Here is an 18,011-nt window from a genome sequence, read left to right as displayed (position 1 = left end):
TTCACCTTCCAGGAATTGTGTACAGATCCTTGCGACATGGGGCCGTGTATTATCATGCTAAAACATGAGGTGATGGCAGCGGAGGATGAATGGCACGACAATGGGCCTCAGGATCTCGTCACGTTATCTCTGTGTATTCATAGGTAAAATGCAATGGTGTTCGTTGTCCGTAGTGTATGCTTGCCCCATACCATAAGCCCACCGCCAACATGGTCGACTCTCTTCACAACGTTGAGATACTGCCATATGCCCGATATGAGTGAAACCGGGATTCATCCGTGAAGAGCACACTTCTCCAGCGTGCCAGTGGCCATCAAAGGTGTGCATTTGCCCACTGAAGTCGGGCACGATGCCAAACTGCAGTCAAGGTCAAGACCCTGGTGAGGACGACGAGCACGCAGATGAGCTTCCCTGAGACGGTTTCTGACAGTTTGTGCAGAAATTCTTTGGTTGTGCGAAACCCATAGTTTCATCAGCTGTCCGAGGTGGCTGGTCTCAGATGATCCCTCAGGTGAAGAAGCCGGATGTGGAGTTCCTGGGCTGGCGTGGTTACATCTGGTCTGCGGTTGTGAGGCTGGTTGGACGTACTGCCAAATTCTCTAAATTGATGTTGGAGGTGGCTTATGGTAAAGAAATTCTCGGCCAACAGCTCTGGTGGACATTCCTGCAGTCAGCATGCCAATTTCACGCCCCCTCAAAACGTGAGAGATCTGTGGCATTGTGTTGTGTGACACAACATTTTAGAGTGGCTTTTTATTGTCCCCAGCACAAGGTGCACCTGTGTAAGGATCATGCTGTTTAATCAGCTACTTGATATGCCACACCTGTCAGGTGAATGGATTATCTTGGCAAAGGAGAAATGCTCACTAACAGGGATGTAAACAAATTTGTTCACAACATTTTAGAGAAATAAGCTTTTTGTGCGTATGGAAACATTTCTGGGATCTTTTATTTCAGCTCATGAAACATTGGACCAACACTTTACATGTTGCGTTTATAATTTTTGTTCGGTAGTGTACTCACCAGGATGTAGATAACCACATAGAGGTAGTGTGTGAGCCAGAATCCCTGGAAGCTGATTCGTCGGAAGTAGTGTGAGGCGAAGACGTACATAAACGCAAAGATGAACAGAAGCAAGATGCCCGTCATTCCTGGAGTAGTGTTAGAGAGAGACAACGAGAAATTACTGAGCTGCTGTGATCTTCACAAATTACAGTTTAAAAAATATATAAATATATTTAACCTTTATTTAACTAGGAAGGGCTCATTGAGATTTAAAATCTCTTTTTTCAAGAGCGTCCTGGCCAAGATAGGCAGCGCCAAGTCATTACAAAAATTATAGACAAATGAACATGAAAAACTACAAGTCATCTTGTCACATAGCTCTCTTTCTTTTTCAGTCCCCCAGTGAGCGAAACCGGTTGAAATGACATAATAATAATAATGTCATACAGTCTTGACCGTTGGGAGCGGTTTGTATTCTGTCCTACCTGGAACTGTCTGAAAGAACCACCACGACCATCTCATCGGCATCTCAGACCTGCAAATGGTCAACACATAGTAAACGGTCAACACATAGTAAACGGTCAACACACAGTAAACGGTCAACACATAGTAAATGGTCAACACATAGTAAACGGTCAACACACAGTAAACGGTCAACACATAGTAAACGGTCAACACACAGTAAATGGTCAACACATAGTAAACGGGCAACACATAGTAAACAGTCAACACAGAGTAAACGGTCAACACATAGTAAACAGTCAACACATAGTAAATAGTCAACACATTGTAAACAGTCAACACATAGTAGAGAGTCAACACATACTAAACAGTCAACACAGAGTAAACGGTCAACACATAGTAAACAGTCAACACATAGTAGAGAGTCAACACATAGTAAACGGTCAACACATAGTAAACAGTCAACACATAGTAAACGGTCAACACATAGTAGAGAGTCAACACATAGTAAACGGTCAACACATAGTAAACAGTCAACACATAGTAAACGGTCAACACATAGTAGAGAGTCAACACATAGTAAACGGTCAACACATAGTAAACGGTCAACACATAGTAAACGGTCAACACATAGTAAACAGTCAACACATAGTAGAGAGTCAACACAGTAAACGGTCAACACATAGTAAACGGTCAACACAGTAAACGGTCAACACATAGTAAACAGTCAACACATAGTAAACGGTCAACACAGAGTAAACGGTCAACACATAGTAAATCAGATACAAGAGAAGACCTATAAAGGCGATATATCTCTAGATGAACATAGACAGCTACCGGGAGTATTGTACTGTGGAATAACGCTGATGCCATTACCCATTGTTGGCTAGGACCCTGGGGAACAGACAGGCCAGGATGCTGAGGTCACTGACTGAGAACACATAGATGTTCACCACATGACCCAGGCAGTGGGTGACTGTAGGGGAGAGGAGGAAGGGAGGAAAAGGGGTTGGCAGGAACACACAACACAACATGACCTGTAAACATCTGTAGAACTAGTATTGATAAATGTAGTACCAGTATGTAGTGTGAAATCTCTATTACAGTGAGTACCAGTATGTAGTGTGAAATCTCTATTACAGTGAGTACCAGTATGTAGTGTGAAATCTCTATTACAGTGAGTACCAGTATGTAGTGTGAAATCTCTATTACAGTGAGTACCAGTATGTAGTGTGAAATCTCTATTACAGTGAGTACCAGTATGTAGTGTGAAATCTCTATTACAGTGAGTACCAGTATGTAGTGTGAAATCTCTATTACAGTGAGTACCAGTATGTAGTGTGAAATCTCTATTACAGTGAGTACCAGTATGTAGTGTGAAATCTCTATTACAGTGAGTACCAGTATGTAGTGTGAAATCTCTATTACAGTGAGTACCAGTATGTAGTGTTATCATACTCTGAGAAGAGTGAAGATGCATCTGAAATGGCATAGTGCACTTCTTTTGACCCGTGAGTAAGATGGCGGACATGGCCATGAAGGGTTAGGAGATAGGAGTTAGGGTTAAGGTCAGTCTGACTTGTGACCTCTGAACTGTGAGTAAGATGGCGGACATGGTCATGAAGGGTTAGGAGATAGGAGTTAGGGTTAAGGTCAGTCTGACTTGTGACCTCTGAACTGTGAGTAAGATGGCGGACATGGTCATGAAGGGTTAGGAGATAGGAGTTAGGGTTAAGGTCAGTCTGACCTGTGAGTAAGATGGCGGACATGGCCATGAAGCGATGGAAGTCTATAGCGGCGTCGAAGGGGATATATCTGTTGAGGAAGGTCTCTCGTCCCAGGGTGATGAGGTTACGACACACCGTCAGCAGCATGTAGGGGTACAGGAAGGAGATGGCCGCCGCCGAACCACGCGACACCACTATACCCACCGCCGACGTCTCCGGCACGCCTGAAGAGTCCGCCTGCAAACCATAGACTAACAACACAGCAAGAGGTTTGTTTTCCTGTTAGTCCAGTGGCTTTTTTTTCCTTTTTTCTATGGGCTGGTTTCCCAAATGTAGATTATGCCTTGTTCTTAATTAAAAATCACTTTCAAAAAGACATTCTCCATTGTGTATGTTTTTTAGTCCAGGACTAGGTTTAATCTGTGCCTGGGAAACCAGCCCCAGACAAGCAGACAGACAGGTTCAAGCACACCCTTTATTTATCAGATGCCTTGGTAGGGCAATGGAGTCTGAATTACAATTAAATTATGAATATTCAATTAAATAATCAATTAAATTATTCAATTAAATTATGAATATCCAATTAAAGATGCACTATGCTAAAAACACTTCTCCATTTCCTGGTTGTTAAAATTAAAATAGTTTACCTCATTTCAGTTTATGTGACAAAAACAAGCCAGTATACTGTAGAGAATCATTTGTACCATTTTTGTATTTTCAGCTGTTTGAAGCTGGTGTACAAAACCGCAATTAAAAGATGAAAAAAAAAAAAAAAAAATTGTGAATGGGAAGCATAGAAATAGAGAGCATAGAAACAGATCTAACTTCTTAGACTTGCTTTATGTGAGAATGACAGATCTATAACTCAAATTTCTATGTGAATTTTGGTCAGGTCGCCCCAGAAAAAAAAAAAAAACGTACACATTGCAGCTTTAAGTGAATCAGTTTTGTCAACAAAACAGTCTCTTGTGACTGCCTTAAACTTACTGTATGTTTCCCAGTTGAAAACATTTCACGCATACTGTATATTATGACAACATTTTGTGACGTTTATGTTCGTTTTGGTGTTCGCTCATACAAATGTACTTTTTGGGGGGGGGGCAAGTCGAAGTTCGGTAGCCTACACCCCTTAGCCGATGATTGGTAAACAGTACTCCTCCTAATAAGAGTAGGAAAATGAAGTGTTTGTTGTCAAGCAATGAGATCATTATATTTTTCATGCATATTTCTTCACTTGAGAAATACTTCGCCAAAACATCCTAGTTCGATGTTAAATTGCGCGACTAAGACCTCTTCGGGCAAAAAATAAATAAAAATAAGGAAAAATCTTACATTTATACAGACTATTTTGAGGAAGTGTTTCTGGCTATGTTGTTGCTACAGTGGCTCAAAAAGGACAAATAACACTTACATTTCTCGTTTTTTTATTTATAATTTGACCAGCCAGGCTATGTCAAATTAAATCAATCAAATGTATTTTATAAAGCCCTTTTTACACCTAGTAGTTGTTCACGAAGTACCAGCTAACTACCAAAACAGGAAAACAGAGAGAGAGAACAAGAGAAGAGAGGAAGACAAAAACACAACACAACTCACAGTAACATCTCTCCAGAGCCACTCCAGCTGTGATGCCGTAGACGATGGTGAAACAGACAATATGGCGACGGTAGTTCTCTATGAAACGTTTGAAGTGCTGGATCTTCTGCTGGACGGCGTTCCTGTTGGAGTGATCCTTCTTAGGCTTCACGTAGACCTTAGGACTCTGGAGGCCCGATCTGGGAGGTGGGTAGAGAGGTAGTTAGACTGAGATTAATATTAGGATTCAGATCAACTTTATTGTCAGAATATAATTTATTAAACTGACACTATTAAAGCAGGTTCAGGGCGGCAGCATAATTCACTTCAATGGAATTTATTGCTTAACATGTTTCAGAGCAAGCGCCTTTATCACAACACTGTTGCAAATCTTTTTTTAAAATCTTAATTTTACACGGAAGTCAGAAGACGTCTTTCTCAAGAAAAACCTGATTCAGGTTTTAATGTGTAGTGGCCTAATTGTATAGTTTGTGTTTGTAGATCAACTGAGGTAAATTAATCTACAATGCTTGTTGTTTTTCTTCTCTAAATAGAGAGAATATTCCCCCACCCCCCACACAGTAAATACTAAGTACTCTACTACATGGTAAAAACCCTCATAATCCCTATATTTGAAGAGCTCAAAACTCAAGTGGTGTGTTATCTGCTAATGGAGGTAAATAGAGGCAGGTTGCATCACTGGGCGGACAACTCTAAACACCAGACATACAGTCATCCACAAAACCAACCAAAAAGTCTCTTGCACAACCTGTGGTAACCATGGTAAACCCCCAAAATTACTGCTATCACTCGCACTTCCCTGGAGTATACCTTTTATGACCTTTTATTTGGACCAGTTTTAGTCTCAATATATTTTATAAGAAAGACCTGGACAAAACAGGAGCAGACAAAAGTGTCAGATATTTACAATATAAAACCCTACGGTTTAAAGCAGCCACCGGTTTACATATTGAAACGGGCACGTTGGTTTTGGGAGTAGTGTTTCAACTAGCCTCCCTGAATCATTTACATTTACATTTACGTCATTTAGCAGACATTTAGCAGACGCTCTTATCCAGAGCAACTTACAAATTGGTGCATTCACCTTATGATATCCAGTGGAACAACCACTTTACAATAGTACATCTATATCTTTTTTTTTGGGGGGGGGGGGTTAGAAGGATTACTATATCCTATCCCAGGTATTCCTTAAAGAGGTGGGGTTTCAGGTGTCTCCGGAAGGTGGTGATTGACTCCACTGTCCTGGCGTCGTGAGGGAGCTTGTTCCACCATTGGGGTGCCAGAGCAGCGAACAGTTTTGACTGGGCTGAGCGGGAACTGTGCTTCCTCAGAGGTAGGGAGGCGAGCAGGCCAGAGGTGGATGAACGCAGTGCCCTTGTTTGGGTGCAGTGGACTGATCAGAGCCTGAAGGTATGGAGGTGCCGTTCCCCTCACAGCTCCGTAGGCAAGCACCATGGTCTTGTAACATTTTCCACCATATTTTTTTTTAACCCTAGCTTTAAAATCATTGAAGGAGACGAGCTCTTGTAGTTTCATGTACTTTTGTAGCTCGTTCCAAGTAGTGAGGGGGCAGAGTCCCGGAAGGCTTATTTTTTTACCCAGCTCGGTACGGCCCTTTGGCACCATCAAGAAGATACAGTCACGTGAGCGAAGGAGATAATTGTCATTAAGTCTACTGTAAATGTAGGTATTCCAGTAAAAAAAAAAAAAAAAACATTGATTTAATCTCCGAAGAGCTAAGGAAGGCCAGCCCACTCTCATAAAAAGGTTACGAGTTTGTAACAAACCTCAGCATACCATGGCACACAGTGTCCAGCATACGTAAACAGCATACGTAATTAGCATACGTAATCAGCATACGTAATTAGCATACGTAATCAGCATACTAAGTAGCATACTAATTAGCATACGTTATCAGCATACGTTATCAGCATACGTAATTAGCATACGTAATCAGCATACGTAATCACGTCACGGGGGGGTTGCATACAGTAGATAATATAGATGATAGATGACATCATCATAATGACTTTCCTAGTTAAATAAAGGTTAAATAAAATAAAAATACAAAAAAGGTTAAATAAAATAATCAATTACTATGGTAGGGAATAGGGTGTAACTAGGAACACATGTACCAAGAAGTATGACATCACTATGATGTCATTTAAAAAAACCCCGCTGAGGTTGGACGTGATGTCACCTTCTGCACCACAGAACAGAGAGACGCTAAGATACACCACGACCACTAACGGCACGGACACTATAGCGTTGTTGTCAGACTAGTGAAATTAACTCTTGTCTGTTACACCCCCCCCCCCCGCGACCATGAGGATGTTGGAGGACGGTATCTAGAGGTAGAAGTGTTGTCCCTGTAGCTCAGTTGGTAGAGCATGGTGTTTGCAATGCCAGGGTTGTGGGTTCAATTCCCACGGGGGGGGGCCAGCACAGAAAAGAAATGTATGAAATGTATGCATTCACTACTGTAAGTCGCTCTGGATAAGAGCGTCTGCTAAATGACTAAAATGTCCTTGTGTTTGCTATTGTATATGTACACATTACATTGTTCCTGTAATGAACTCTTGCCAGGTCGTCTTCATAAAATAGTTTTTTGAAAACCGTACATTTTAATCCCAAAGCCGCTAAATAATACAAAATCGTTAAAATCCTTACGTAAAAATATTTACACAAGAAGCAACCTAATATCATACAGTCAAACTCTAGTCATTTAGTAAGTTCACCATTCTGCCGTTCTCACTGTTTAAACATCACACAGTGTTCAACACAATGCTCTTATGTCCCACAATTCCCACAAGAATCACACGTATAGGTGAACGGATACAGCCTCTGTCCTCTAAGTTACCTTTTCCCTTGTCGTCTACGAAGCTCCTGTCCATCTTTCCCCAGGCCGCTGGAGAACTGTGTATCCCCTTCTAAGGGCGAGCTAAGGAAGAAAGGACATGACCATTTTAAATAAGGACCGTTAGACTACCAGCCCAGTATTTATAAACTGACGGTTATCATAACTGCAGACAAGGAGTGGAGTAATTGAGTCACAAAATATAATAACAGGTTATTTGGAAAAAGTAATCATCATGTCATCAAAACAATCATCAGAATGTCCACGAACCTGAAAAGAGCCTGACAATCAACATGTTGGTCAAATAGTATCTTACCTGTAATACCTCCCTGGTGTTATTATCTTACCTGTAATACCTCCCTGGTGTTATTATCTTACCTGTAATACCTCCCTGGTGTTATTATCTTACCTGTTCCTCCCTGGTGTTATTATCTTACCTGTAATACCTCCCTGGTGTTATTATCTTATCTGTTCCTCCCTGGTGTTATTATCTTACCTGTTCCTCCCTGGTGTTATTATCTTACCTGTAATACCTCCCTGGTGTTATTATCTTACCTGTAATACCTCCCTGGTGTTATTATCTTACCTGTTCCTCCCTGGTGTTATTATCTTACCTGTTCCTCCCTGGTGTTATTATCTTACCTGTTCCTCCCTGGTGTTATCTTACCTGTTCCTCCCTGGTGTTATCTTACCTGTTCCTCCCTGTTATTATCTTACCTGTTCCTCCCTGGTGTTATCTTACCTGTTCCTCCCTGTTATTATCTTACCTGTTCCTCCCTGGTGTTATTATCTTACCTGTAATACCTCCCTGGTGTTATCTTACCTGTTCCTCCCTGTTATTATCTTACCTGTTCCTCCCTGTTATTATCTTACCTGTTCCTCCCTGGTGTTATCTTACCTGTTCCTCCCTGGTGTTATTATCTTACCTGTTCCTCCCTGGTGTTATCTTACCTGTTCCTCCCTGTTATTATCTTACCTGTTCCTCCCTGTTATTATGTTACCTGTTCCTCCCTGGTGTTATCTTACCTGTTCCTCCCTGGTGTTATTATCTTACCTGTAATACCTCCCTGGTGTTATCTTACCTGTTCCTCCCTGGTGTTATCTTACCTGTTCCTCCCTGTTATTATCTTACCTGTTCCTCCCTGGTGTTATCTTACCTGTTCCTCCCTGGTGTTATTATCTTACCTGTAATACCTCCCTGGTGTTATCTTACCTGTTCCTCCCTGTTATTATCTTACCTGTTCCTCCCTGTTATTATGTTACCTGTTCCTCCCTGGTGTTATCTTACCTGTTCCTCCCTGGTGTTATTATCTTACCTGTAATACCTCCCTGGTGTTATCTTACCTGTTCCTCCCTGGTGTTATCTTACCTGTTCCTCCCTGTTATTATCTTACCTGTTCCTCCCTGTTATTATCTTACCTGTTCCTCCCTGTTATTATCTTACCTGTTCCTCCCTGGTGTTATTATCTTACCTGTTCGTCTCTGGGGTGATGAAAGACACACGTTGGTGTCGACTCAGTCTGTTTCCTCCCTCCTTTTCCATCCCTAGATATACAGAGGCGTATGGGTAAGTGCTGAGACAAGGACAGAGGAGGCCTTTGGTCCTGTACTGCTCAGTTGGTAAGAGTGTTATCTAGCAATGCCAAGATTGTGGGTTCAATTCCCACAAGAATCACACGTATAGATGAATGGATGCACACTCTGTCCTCTAAATCTCCCTGTATCAAAGCCTCTGCTATTTGGCATATACTATTTTACTGTATAGTCACCTTTAATGTTGAGCTGGGCAAATTTCAGCTCCTTCTCGTGGTCCCGGAGCAAGAAGTGGAAGTCCTCCCAGGTGATCTGTTCCTTGTCGTTGAATCCCGCGGCCTGTAGCATGGCTTGGATAGCCTCCTCGGCCTGGCCCTTAGACAGAAGGCTGCTGGAGATCTCTATGAACGACCTGCAGGACAGACCACAAGACGGACAGAGTTAGGGTCGCGCTGTACGGTGCTTATCTTTTCATGTTGGATTGTGTGCACAGCTGGATCTACAAAACAAACAGCCTGAAATGTTGACATACTGTACATCTACTACGGAGGACCATTGCTGAGTGTGTAATGTCCCGTCAAGCCAGGCTTTTTTAAAAGGATGAGCCAATAGGCTGCAGTGATGAAGAAATGACCACAGTGCTTACCGAAGTAGTCTGGAAAAGTCCTCTTTTGATAAGAAACCATCTCCGTCAACATCGTGCATTGAGAACATCAGTTTGGACTTTTCCTCTGGTGAACCTACGTCAAATAGAAATTCAAATACGTATTCATGTATTCACGTAGTAATGTATTCATAATAGTCATGTATTCACATATTCACGTATTCATGTATTCACGTATTAATGTATTTACATAGTCATGTATTCACGTATTCATGTATTCACGTATTAATGTATTCACATAGTCATGTATTCACATATTCATGTAGTCACATATTAATGTATTCACGAATTAATGTCATCATGTAGTCACATATCCATGTATTCACGTATTCACGTATTAATGTATTCATGTATTCACATATTCATGTATTCATCAAATTAATGTATTCTTGTATTCACATATTCATGTATTCGTGTATTAATTCATATTCAAATGCTGTGAATATGCTTCCATATCCTTTACCTTTCATGAAAATGACGATGACGTCGAGGAACTCCTGGAAGGAGAGGTATCCGTTTCCGTCCTTGTCGGCCAGCGTGAACATGGAGTCGACAAAGAGCGAGTCCGGTTTGAGTCCCAGAGCGTCGGCAAACTCAGTTCCTGTCAGCTCAGTCTGCAGGGCTTCCCGGGTCTTCCTACAGGACGCACCGCTCAGGTCTCTGGCACCAGCCTTCTCTATCTCCAGGACCTATAAGGGTGGGGAACGGAGATCTGTTTTAACTGGGTTGTCCCGTTCAGCGTGGTGTCATTGGGATTGTTAATGGTGGTCACAATTGAATGGCTCAGTGGGTTAGAGAATGGCGTTAACAATGCTATGGGTACAGAAGGTATGTGTCTGTGTCTGTCCGTACTGTGCACCAGGGTTGTTGACAGTTCTGTAAGTGGCATTGGATAAAAGCGCCTCCTAAATCACCATATTACAGTAAAGCGCCTCCTAAATCACCATATTACAGTAAAGCATCTCCTAAATCACCATATTACAGTAAAGCGCCTCCTAAATCACCATATTACAGTAAAGCGTCTCCTAAATCACCATATTACAGTAAAACGCCTCCTAAATCACCATATTACAGTAAAGCGCCTCCTAAATGACCATATTACAGTAAAGCGTCTCCTAAATCACCATATTACAGTAAAGCGTCTCCTAAATCCCCATATATTCCAGTACCTTGGCAAAGGCACTCCTGATGAAGGTCTCAACTATCTGAGTCCTCTGGTCTCTGGTCACTGCCTCTCTCAGTATCTCCTTCTCTGTCATGTCCCTCACCGCCAGCTCCTGTCCACCGGCTGTCACCTCAGAGCGAAGGTACCGGACAAACTCTTCACGCTGGCCCTCGTCCTCAAAGTACAGCACCTGGGGACAGACCACAACAAACAGAGTTTAAACACATACACACTCTCTCCCTCCCTCGCTCTCTCTCTCCCTCTCTCTCCCTCCATCTCTCTCTCTCCCTCTCTCTCTCTCTCTCCCTCTCCCTCTCTCCCTCCATCTCTCTCTCTCTCTCTCTCTCCCTCTCCCTCTCTCCCTCCATCTCTCTCTCTCTCTCTCTCTCCCTCTCCCTCTCTCCCTCCATCTCCATCTCTCTCTCTCTCTCTCCCTCTCCCTCTCTCCCTCCATCTCTCTCTCTCTCTCTCTCTCTCTCTCTCTCCCCCTCCCCCTCTCTCTATCCCTCCCTCTCTCCCTCTCCCTCCCCCTCTCCCTCTCTCTCTCTCTCTCTCCCTCCCCTCTCCCCCCTCTCTCTCTCTCTCCCTCCCCTCTCCCCCCCTCTCTCTCTCCCTCCCCCTCTCTCTATCTCTCTCTCTCTCTCGCTCCCTCCCCCTCTCCCCCTCTCTCTCTATCCCTCTCCCTCCCCTCTCTCTATCCCTCCCTCTCTCCCTCCCCCTCTCTCTATCCCTCCCCTCTCTCTATCCCTCCCCTCTCTCTATCCCTCTCCCTCCCCTCTCTCTATCCCTCTCCCTCCCCCTCTCTCTATCCCTGTCTCTCTCCCTCCCTCTCTCCCTCTCTCTCTCCCCTTCCACCCCCTCTCTCTCTCTCTCCTTCCACCCCCTCTCTCTCTCTCTCCTTCCACCCCCTCTCTCTCTCTCCTTCCACCCTCTCTCTCTCTCTCTCTCTCCTTCCACCCTCTCTCTCTCTCTCTCTCTCTCTTTCTTATTTGTCCCTCCCCTGTTAATCACTCACCAGGTCATACTCTTTAGGTACTTTCATCAGCAGAGCCCTGCGGTAATAGTCACTGGACAGCAGGACGTCCAGGTGGGTCTGGGAACCAAGGCTGAGTGACCGTTGAGCGGGTCCAGACTGGTCAAACACCTGCAGTCTCCTCTTATCATCCACCAACAGATTGACTGGACGTAGGGGCTTCTTAGGGCCCTGCCACTCACAGGCTGGACAGAGGAGAGGAGAGACGAATCACAGGAGAGATGGAGAGGAGAGAATGAGAGGAGAGACAGAACGGAGAGACAGAGAGATGGAGAGGAGAGACGGAGAGGGGAGATGGAAAGGAGAGACGGAGAGGAGAGATGGAGAGGAGAGAGATGGAAAAGGAGAGAGATGGAAAAGGAGAGACGGAGAGGAGAGACAGAAAGGAGAGATGGAGAGGAGAGACGGAGAGGGGAGGTGGAGAGTGGAGACAAAGAGGGGAGACAGAAAGGAGAGATGGAGAGGAGAGAGAGAGATGGAGAGGAGAGAGAGAGAGACAGAGAGGAGAGATGGAGAGGAGAGATGGAGAAGAGAAACGGACCACAGGAGAGATCGAGAGGAGAGACCTAATCTGATACATCACACAGTACCTAACCTGACACACAGTACCTAACCTGATAAACAGCACCTAACCTGATACACAGTACCTAACCTGATACACAGCACCTAACCTGATACACAGTACCTAACCTGATAAACAGCACCTAACCTGATACACAGCACCTAACCTGACACACAGTACCTAACCTCATACACAGTACCTAACCTGACACACAGTACCTAACCTGATACACAGTACCTAACCTGACACACAGCACCTAACCTGACACACAGTACCTAACCTGATACACAGCACCTAACCTGACACACAGTACCTAACCTGATACACAGTACCTAACCTGATACACAGTACCTAACCTGATACACAGTACCTAACCTGACACACAGCACCTAACCTGACACACAGTACCTAACCTGATACACAGTACCTAACCTGATAAACAGTACCTAACCTGATACACAGTACCTAACCTGATACACAGTACCTAACCTGACACACAGTACCTAACCTGACACACAGTACCTAACCTGATACACAGCACCTAACCTGATAAACAGTACCTAACCTGATAAACAGTACCTAACCTGATACACAGTACCTAACCTGACACACAGTACCTAACCTGATACACAGTACCTAACCTGATACACAGTACCTAACCTGACACACAGTACCTAACCTGACACACAGTACCTAACCTGATACACAGCACCTAACCTGATAAACAGTACCTAACCTGATAAACAGTACCTAACCTGATACACAGTACCTAACCTGACACACAGTACCTAACCTGATACACAGTACCTAACCTGATACACAGTACCTAACCTGATACACAGTACCTAACCTGATAAACAGTACCTAACCTGACACACAGTACCTAACCTGACACACAGTACCTAACCTGATACACAGCACCTAACCTGATAAACAGTACCTAACCTGATAAACAGTACCTAACCTGATACACAGTACCTAACCTGACACACAGTACCTAACCTGATACACAGTACCTAACCTGATACACAGTACCTAACCTGATACACAGTACCTAACCTGACACACAGTACCTAACCTGATACACAGCACCTAACCTGATAAACAGTACCTAACCTGATAAACAGTACCTAACCTGATAAACAGTACCTAACCTGATACACAGTACCTAACCTGACACACAGTACCTAACCTGACACACAGTACCTAACCTGATACACAGCACCTAACCTGATAAACAGTACCTAACCTGATAAACAGTACCTAACCTGATACACAGTACCTAACCTGACACACAGTACCTAACCTGATACACAGTACCTAACCTGACACACAGTACCTAACCTGACACACAGTACCTAACCTGATACACAGCACCTAACCTGATAAACAGTACCTAACCTGATAAACAGTACCTAACCTGATACACAGTACCTAACCTGACACACAGTACCTAACCTGATACACAGTACCTAACCTGATACACAGTACCTAACCTGACACACAGTACCTAACCTGACACATAGTACCTAACCTGATACACAGCACCTAACCTGATAAACAGTACCTAACCTGATAAACAGTACCTAACCTGATACACAGTACCTAACCTGACACACAGTACCTAACCAGATACACAGTACCTAACCTGATACACAGTACCTAACCTGATACACAGTACCTAACCTGATAAACAGTACCTAACCTGACACACAGTACCTAACCTGACACACAGTACCTAACCTGATACACAGCACCTAACCTGATAAACAGTACCTAACCTGATAAACAGTACCTAACCTGATACACAGTACCTAACCTGACACACAGTACCTAACCTGATACACAGTACCTAACCTGATACACAGTACCTAACCTGATACACAGTACCTAACCTGACACACAGTACCTAACCTGATACACAGCACCTAACCTGATAAACAGTACCTAACCTGATAAACAGTACCTAACCTGATAAACAGTACCTAACCTGATACACAGTACCTAACCTGACACACAGTACCTAACCTGACACACAGTACCTAACCTGATACACAGCACCTAACCTGATAAACAGTACCTAACCTGATAAACAGTACCTAACCTGATACACAGTACCTAACCTGACACATCACACTGTGTCACACAAACACGATCACCTGTGATCACCTGATACGCAGCACACACCTGTGATTCCAGCAGCGGGTTCCTTTGTTGTGTTGTTAGCTCCTGCCTTCTGGAACTTCTTAAACTTGGATTTTCTGAAGTAGGCCACCACAAGGGCCATGAGGAAGCTCACTGGGAGGGGAGCAATGTCGTCAACAGAGAATCATTAACACTTATAATAAGGCTTATAACATGTTATGTCTCTCTAAGTAGGCTCACTGGGAGGGGAGCAATGTCGTCAACAGAGAAGCACTCAGGAGAGTTCACCACGGCTATGGTCAAAGAGATTCTGTATCAGAATCTGCTGTTTTAAAAGGTTTTACTTGCAATTGTTTTCCCCTGTCAAAAATGTGATATTTGGTTGTTTTACCTACTTTAATTAAATGAACTGATCGTAAGTCACTCTGGATAAGACTGTCAAAATAACCTCATGTAAAATGTGCATGTGGATACTGATTGGTTAACATCGGATACTGACCAACGGGAAAGAGGAACAGGCAGATGACTAGGATGCCGAAGCCGGCTTTACTCCCGGCGTCAAAGTAGTTGAGCTTGGTGGCATTGGTGCAGGGGTGGAGCTCAGAGGTCGTGACCTGAGAGGGCTGGGGACAAGGGTCACCTGGGACAGACAGAAAGACAGACAGATAGACATGCAGACAGACAGATAGACACGCAGGCAGGCAGGCAGGCAGGCAGACAGACAGACAGACAGACAGACAGACAGACAGACAGACAGACAGACAGACAGACAGACAGACAGACAGACAGACAGACAGACAGACAGACAGACAGACAGACAGACAGACAGACAGACAGACAGACAGACAGACAGACAGACAGACAGACAGACAGACAGGGACACAGGGAGATTTGTTACTGTACCGGCAGCGACTACAGTTAACATTTTGAAGCTACAGGGAATACTACGGTAGATTGCTTATTTGTATTGGAAATACCACAGAAATATATAAATACGGAGAGGATATGATCTTTACCATCCTTCCAGAAGAAGACTCTTCTCTGTATGTCCTCAGCCTCCGCACTGCTGACTGCTGTAATGACGTCATGGAAGGTTGTGTTCCGAATGGTCTGCAGCTCCTCAGCTGTGAACAGACTTGAGGAACAACCACAAGGAGTCGTCAGATCGACTGGAAATGTTATGATAATGTCACCCAAAACAGTGAATCAAAGCTGATCTTAACAGATGTTAGTCTTGTGTTTCCTCAGTTCTTAACAGATGTTAGTCTTGTGTTTCCTCAGTTCAAAGCTGATCCAGATGTTAGTCTTGTGTTTCCTCAGTTCTTAACAGATGTTAGTCTTGTGTTTCCTCAGTTCTTAACAGATGTTAGTCTTGTGTTTCCTCAGTTCTTAACAGATGTTAGTCTTGTGTTTCCTCAGTTCAAAGCTGATCCAGATGTTAGTATTGTGTTTCCTCAGTTCTTAACAGATGTTAGTCTTGTGTTTCCTCAGTTCTTAACAGATGTTAGTCTTGTGTTTCCTCAGTTCAAAGCTGATCTTAACAGATGTTAGTCTTGTGTTTCCTCAGTTCAAAGCTGATCTTAACAGATGTTAGTCTTGTGTTTCCTCAGTTCAAAGCTGATCTTAACAGATGTTAGTCTTGTGTTTCCTCAGTTCAAAGCTGATCTTAACAGACATTAGTCTTGTGTTTCCTCAGGTCAAAGTCTAGTTCGACACCAGGCTATTGGTTATTTCATTCGTAGCTTACGTTCTCACAGGTATCCATCCAAGCTTTTGAGCGAACGTGAGAAAGTCGGAAAATCGAGGTTCGACTAACGGTAACAGTTTCATACAGTTATCTATATATATATATAAGGTTATGAGGTTTATATTTGACGTTGTTCCTACCCGTTCTGTGTGTTCTCGAACCAGAAGCGGTCGCCATTCCTGATGCGGTTGAACTGGTCCAGTATGATAGAGGAAAAGACCTGACCAGGACCGTCCACACACTCTAGGAGACCTCCAGGAAACAGCTCCAGTTTAGAGATGTCCCCATGGTACAGGTCTGCTAGGTCCCTGAACAGCTATAGATCCAGTAAGGTAGAGACAGAATAGAGAGGGTAGGTTATTCACTGCATCACAGCAATAGGAGAAGTTTATCTGGTTCTGTTTTTTTGCCCCTTGATCCTGATTCTGTCCATGTAGTTAGTTTGATCCCCTCACTATGGCTCTGGCTGATCCCTATGGCTCTGGCTGATCCCTGTGGCTCTGGCTGATCTCAGACCAGCGGTTTAATCCCCTCCCTGTGGCTCTGGCTGATCCCTGTGGCTCTGGCTGATCCCTATGGCTCTGGCTGATCCCTGTGGCTCTGGCTGATCTCAGACCAGCGGTTTAATCCCCTCCCTGTGGCTCTGGCTGATCCCTGTGGCTCTGGCTGATCCCTGTGGCTCTGGCTGATCCCTGTGGCTCTGGCTGATCTCAGACCAGCGGTTTAATCCCCTCCCTGTGGCTCTGGCTGATCCCTGTGGCTCTGGCTGATCCCTGTGGCTCTGGCTGATCTCAGACCAGCGGTTTAATCTTCTCCCTGTGAATCTGGCTGATCCCTATGGCTCTGGCTGATCCCTGTGGCTCTGGCTGATCTCAGACCAGCAGTTTAATCCCCTCCCTGTGGCTCTGGCTGATCCTTATGGCTCTGGCTGATCCCTGTGGCTCTGGCTGATCTCAGACCAGCGGTTTAATCCCCTCCCTGTGGCTCTGGCTGATCCCTATGGCTCTGGCTGATCCCTGTGGCTCTGGCTGATCTCAGACCAGCGGTTTAATCCCCTCCCTGTGGCTCTGGCTGATCCCTATGGCTCTGGCTGATCCCTGTGGCTCTGGCTGATCTCAGACCAGTGGTCTGAGCCCCTCTGTCTCATGAGTAGGTTAACCAACCACATACACTACCACCATCATTGGCAAATAAAACCTCCCGCTAAACAACAGCGCATACTGTATGGACTACGTAACGCATTAATAACCCATACAGAAAACATTCATGAGCATTTGCATAATAAGTCCTGAACATACCTGTGGGTTGGTAGTGTTGAGCTGTGGATTTATATCTCCCCATCTCTCTACAGGGGCCAGGCCCAGCCCCTCTCTGACCTGGTTGTAGCTGGGCAGGCCAAAGTCCCGGCCTCTCTGCACCGTCAGAGCCACCAGGTCCGACCGCGAGAACCTCATTGGACCGTACATATAATCTAGTGGGAAGAAGGCCCACCAATATGCATCAATATTTGTTACT

The 18,011-nt window shown here is 44.3% G+C and overlaps 1 protein-coding gene across 2 annotated transcripts in view; it reads right to left on the bottom strand.

Annotated features, from left to right (window-relative positions):
- The window catches only part of duox (dual oxidase), a 33,120-nt gene that overhangs the window by 5,148 nt on the left and 9,961 nt on the right, over positions 1–18,011 (bottom strand). For both annotated transcript variants that reach the window (XM_045688576.1, XM_045688575.1), the window contains 17 exons: positions 17,795–17,967; positions 16,637–16,812; positions 15,766–15,884; positions 15,249–15,389; positions 14,792–14,902; positions 12,025–12,227; positions 11,014–11,199; positions 10,308–10,533; positions 9,827–9,920; positions 9,417–9,592; positions 9,120–9,192; positions 7,651–7,731; positions 4,791–4,969; positions 3,215–3,445; positions 2,344–2,443; positions 1,491–1,540; positions 1,024–1,151 (listed from right to left, as the gene is read on the bottom strand). In XM_045688576.1, coding sequence (XP_045544532.1) covers positions 1,024–1,151; positions 1,491–1,540; positions 2,344–2,443; positions 3,215–3,445; positions 4,791–4,969; positions 7,651–7,731; positions 9,120–9,192; positions 9,417–9,592; positions 9,827–9,920; positions 10,308–10,533; positions 11,014–11,199; positions 12,025–12,227; positions 14,792–14,902; positions 15,249–15,389; positions 15,766–15,884; positions 16,637–16,812; positions 17,795–17,967 — 2,447 coding nt within the window. The remainder of the gene's footprint in view (positions 1–1,023; positions 1,152–1,490; positions 1,541–2,343; positions 2,444–3,214; positions 3,446–4,790; positions 4,970–7,650; positions 7,732–9,119; positions 9,193–9,416; positions 9,593–9,826; positions 9,921–10,307; positions 10,534–11,013; positions 11,200–12,024; positions 12,228–14,791; positions 14,903–15,248; positions 15,390–15,765; positions 15,885–16,636; positions 16,813–17,794; positions 17,968–18,011) is intronic.

The sequence above is a fragment of the Salmo salar genome, chromosome ssa10 (genome assembly GCF_905237065.1).
Source record: "Salmo salar chromosome ssa10, Ssal_v3.1, whole genome shotgun sequence".
Lineage (NCBI taxonomy): Eukaryota > Metazoa > Chordata > Actinopteri > Salmoniformes > Salmonidae > Salmo > Salmo salar.
The sequence above is the reverse complement of the archived record's forward strand: the minus strand, read 5'-3'. Positions and strand labels throughout refer to the sequence as shown.